Below are 3870 nucleotides of genomic sequence, written 5' to 3' on the forward strand. Positions count from 1 at the left end.
GCCAGAGTGATCTTCACGTCACATTATTATCTAACATGCTCCATTTGTACCCCATAGGAAATTTACTCTTTATTTTCATCTCCATAGGTATGAAGCATCTGAGCCTCAATAACCTCTATCATTAATGCTCATGGTTAAAATGCTCTTGTCCTGCTAGACTAACTTTCATTTTTGTAACATGACTAATCTACATTCATGTCGGGCCCTTTGAATGTTCTCTCTCTGTCTCTCTGTCTCTGTCTCTCTCGGGAAGACTATCCCCTTAGTTTCTGCATGACCAGCTGCTTCTCATATTGTTCGGAATTCATTCCTTCATTGGGTCCCTACCAACCACACTTCAGATTCACTTCTATGGACTCATCGAGACCCACTACAGATGGCCCTCTGTGTGGATGTGAAACCCACGGATGTGGAGGGCCAACGGTATGAGCCCCTTTTATATAAGGGACTTGAGCATCTGTGGATTTTGATATCTGCGGAGCCTCCTGGAACCAATCCCCTGAAGTTACTGAGAGATGGCTGTACATTGTTTCCCTCAGTGCAGTTTTCCTCCTGACACTTATCACCTGGAAAAATAATTTTGCATTTTCTTCCCAGTAGAATAGGCACCCTAGGGCAGAAATGTGTCTTTGTTTACACTGCACCCTCACGACCTCAGAAATCTGCCTAGAGCACATCTGCACATGGGTTAACTACTGCATTAATGAATGACGAATGAATGCATGAACGAATGGTGGGAGAGGGGATGACGACACAAGGCAGAGAGAGCTGGGGCAGCTGAGTTGGCTAATCCCTCTACCATACGGTGTTAGAGATGCTGTGTCCATGGCTGGCAAGTGACATGTGATCTGCTGAGACAAGGAAGGTTCACTGCCTCATGGCAAATGTGACTCCAGCCTTGCGGTATCCCACCTTCTCCTTCTGTTACTCCAAGCCTGTTGGAAGGGTAAGCTCATTTCATGCCACTCTGTATTAATCTCAAGTCAGTGGATTCGGGGCTTCCCTGGTGGTGCAGTGGTTGAGAGTCTGCCTGCTAATGCAGGGGACACGGGTTCGAGCCCTGGTCTGGGAAGATCCCACATGCCGCGGAGCAACTAGGCCCGTGAGCCACAACTACTGAGCCTGCGCGTCTGGAGCCTGTGCTCCACAACAAGAGAGGCCGTGATAGTGAGAGGCCCGCGCACCGCGATGAAGAGTGGCCCCCGCTTGCCGCAACTGGAGAAGGCCCTCGCGCAGAAACGAAGACCCAACACAGCAAAAATAAATAAATTAATTAATAAACTCCTACCCCCAACATCTTAAAAATAAATAAATAAATAAAAACCCTTGGCTTAAAAAAAATAATAATAAAAAAGATAAAGTCGGTGGATTCTGTTGAGCCCTGGAATTTTCCAAACCTAGTATCTCCATGCAATAGCTTGAGTCAACAGACCTGCCTGGAAGAACAAATCCTCCAGTGGCTTCTCCAGAGAAGATGCTCAAGTGCAGACGCCGTATACAGTACTACCAAGAGCAAGAATGACTGACCATATGGAGGGGGGGAGGAATGGAAATTGCCATGTATCTGGGCCTGGAAGAGGAGCTGAAAAATAGGAGGTCAGGAATCCCAGACTCAAGGACAGAGGTACAGATTTAATGACATGCTACCTGCCTTCTGTTCTGAGTCAGGTGCTGCAAAAGACCCGACCTGTCCCCCGAACAATCACTTGAATGCTGCATCTGACCACAGTTTACAAAGAGCTTTCCCTTCCTGTTCCTCACTGATTCCTGAGTGCAGCCTTGTGATGGAGGCAGAGTAGGGGCTTTCATTATCCGCCCCCTTTTCTGTCTGTCTACATTTCTGTAATCCTGGAACCTGTGCCCCTTCCTGACCTGAATGTGAACAAGCCACTGATTCATCCTCGGGAGAGATCCCAATTCCATGTCTCCTTCCTTACCTTCTGCTACCAGATGACCAGCTGCTCCCTTCTCCAGGACACAGAAATCGCCAGGAAAGAGTTTCACCTCTTCTCCAGGTAGTACTGGAATCTGTCCATATACTACCTGAACAATTTGTCTCATTCCACATTAGACTCAAACTCTGGATCCACCCCTAGGATAACCATTAATATCTGAAGATTTGATATGCTTATTTAAAAACAAATCTATGCGGCTAAAATTTGCTTCTTTCTTTTGGTCTTATCACAATTACGGCATTTTCCCCTTTCTTTTTGTTTTTACACCGTATCGTTCTCTTCTATCATAAAATGCATGGTTCTTAAATCAGAATCAAATACATTTGTTTCTACTTACTGGGGGCTCTTTGCCTCCTGGTAATGAAATAGGCCGCTGTGAGTGGAAGCCGCAGCTTCCTGGCCTAAAGCAGAGAGAAGGAAAAGTCTGCACAACTTCATGACACAAGGAGCCTCTTATCCTCACGTCTATTTCCCACAAATCTCAGATTAGAGGAAGGGGAAAAGCCTCTAGACGAGAATGTAACTACATGACAGAAGAGCACAAACAGACACATGGAGCCTTGTAGGTGATTCTGCAAAGTTTACTGTGCGTGCACAAGGAGCTTCAGCTGAGCAAAGCTTAAAGGGACCTGGAGGCTGTGAGATGAGGACTGATGCTGATCTCTGGGGTGGATGGTGGGACAGGACTGTGGCGCTTGGCAAATGAGCATGGCCCAAAGTTTTGGCCCAGAGTTTAGATGATGTCATCCAAGTGAACTGGAACCAGGGGGTACCTGGCATCGTCCTGTGGTAATCTGTTTCCACACGCAATGATGTAGATCTTCCGATTACTTCTCTGTCCATAACGGCAGTTCCTATAATCGTTTTCCTTTCTTATGCGGTTGCAGTAGGTTACAGGCACTGGATATGGGCTTCTATGACAATTCGTCTCCCGTGATCTAGGGCAGGTTACATTTGTGGTGTGACAAACACGAGCTACGGCAGCAAACGTTGTGTGGAGAAAAGTATTTTTATCTTTGCATGCCCTTTTGTAACCGTTAACCACCCGCATTGCATCATCGCATCGACGGTGGGCCATATTTAGGTGCTGAATCTGAAACCACTGAGCCGGGGTTAATTGGGCGTGGACTGAGATCACCATTCCCAAGAGCCCCAGCAGCAAAAAGAGAGGAAGCTGGGCATTCTGCTGTCTTGGAACCATGTTTCCTGTGAAAAGAAGGGTATCTTCTGTATCCCGGCCCACAAATAACACACTCCCTCCTCACTCACCCTGCAGGCCCCCTGCTGTCACTGTGGTTCTAGCTCCTTTCCCCTCCGCTCCCCAAAGTCTGTCATGTGTCCTGGGCACTAACTTCAGCTCACCGCTCCCCCAGTTGCTGCTTCATTGCTGTCTCTCCTGTTCCAGCTCTGGGGCTCATTGTCTTACCCAGTATCTCTGCTGTGGCTCCTGTGAGAACAGATCAGCTGGTGGGCCTGGCGCTCAGGGGCAGCTGGTATCCCCCCAGTTCTTGGGTCTGGAGATATAGAGCAGCCCCTGTGGGTGGGGCTAGCAGAACAAGGAGGGTTCTGAATCTAGGACATGAAGAAACGCACAGATTAGGACATGGTCCACTTATGCAATGAGCCCTTTGTTTTATCATTTGCTGATCAGTGCATACCCAGGGATGAACCACTGCTGCTTCTGTTGTAACAAATCTAATTCCAGGCATCCTGTGCAGGACAGAGCTCTGCCACTGGGTCTGGATTTCCTAAATGAAAAATATCACTGGCTGCAGAATGGCCATAGATTTTTTATTTTTATTTATTTATTTGGCTGCGTTGGGTCATTGTTGCTGCGTGCGGGCTTTCTCTAGTTGCAGCGAGCAGGGGCTACTCTTCGTTGCGGTGCACGGGCTTCTCATTGCGGTGGCTTCTT

The 3870-nt window shown here is 47.7% G+C and overlaps 1 protein-coding gene across 1 annotated transcript; it reads right to left on the reverse strand.

Annotated features, from left to right (window-relative positions):
* Window positions 1-2688: 2688 nt before the first annotated feature.
* On the reverse strand, window positions 2689-3156 carry LOC132530834 (eosinophil cationic protein-like). Its single transcript, XM_060168307.1, has one exon. The coding sequence runs from the start codon at window positions 3154-3156 to the stop codon at window positions 2689-2691; it is 468 nt and encodes a 155-aa protein (XP_060024290.1).
* Window positions 3157-3870: the final 714 nt, after the last annotated feature.

The sequence above is a fragment of the Lagenorhynchus albirostris genome, chromosome 1 (genome assembly GCF_949774975.1).
Source record: "Lagenorhynchus albirostris chromosome 1, mLagAlb1.1, whole genome shotgun sequence".
Classification (NCBI taxonomy): Eukaryota; Metazoa; Chordata; class Mammalia; order Artiodactyla; family Delphinidae; genus Lagenorhynchus; species Lagenorhynchus albirostris.